The following is a 526-nucleotide window of genomic DNA, read 5'->3' as shown; positions in this document are numbered from 1 at the left end:
TCCATATACCCAATCACTTAGCCACCTATTCATTCATTCACCCACCCCCCACGCAAATCGCACGACGCTGGTGTCCTTTAAGGCAGTGGACCCTTGAAGTTGGGTCTAAGTTTTAGCGTTTGGGGATAAGATCAGTTTCTCAGAGGGACCAGGATTCTGTAAGAAGTGCCCACTTGGAGACGCTGACCTTGAACAATAAGAGAAACCAAACACTCGTGCTCTGGCGACATCTCTGCAGAAACCCGGGATAAGTCACTTCCATCCTTCTGGTCCGGGGCTCCCTCCGCACCCTGTTCCGGCCTGCCTGCGTCCCATTCACCCGCCCCCGACTCCGAGAGGCCAGCCCGAGTCTGTCCACCGCAGCTGAAGTTGGTGGCGACCCCCTCACCTGCCAAGGTCGCTCACGAAGCTGCCGCTCTTCTCGTCCAGGAAGCGTTTCCAGCCATCCGCCGTCTTCACCCAGCTCTGCCCCGGCGACCGCCAGTCCTGCCCGAGGAATGGCATGACACTGCCGAGGGATGCGACG

General features: G+C 58.6%; 1 protein-coding gene across 1 annotated transcript in view; it reads right to left on the bottom strand.

Annotated features, from left to right (window-relative positions):
- Positions 1-526, bottom strand: part of FBXO32 (F-box protein 32) — a 38,221-nt gene that overhangs the window by 36,774 nt on the left and 921 nt on the right. Inside the window, exon 2 of the mRNA XM_010838912.1 lies at positions 389-524. Coding sequence (XP_010837214.1) covers positions 389-504 — 116 coding nt within the window. The 5' untranslated portion in view covers positions 505-524. The remainder of the gene's footprint in view (positions 1-388; positions 525-526) is intronic.

The sequence above is a fragment of the Bison bison genome, unplaced genomic scaffold (genome assembly GCF_000754665.1).
Source record: "Bison bison bison isolate TAMUID 2011002044 unplaced genomic scaffold, Bison_UMD1.0 scf7180017864108, whole genome shotgun sequence".
Lineage (NCBI taxonomy): Eukaryota > Metazoa > Chordata > Mammalia > Artiodactyla > Bovidae > Bison > Bison bison.
Note: the sequence above shows the minus strand (reverse complement) of the source record. Positions and strands in the feature narration are given on the sequence as shown.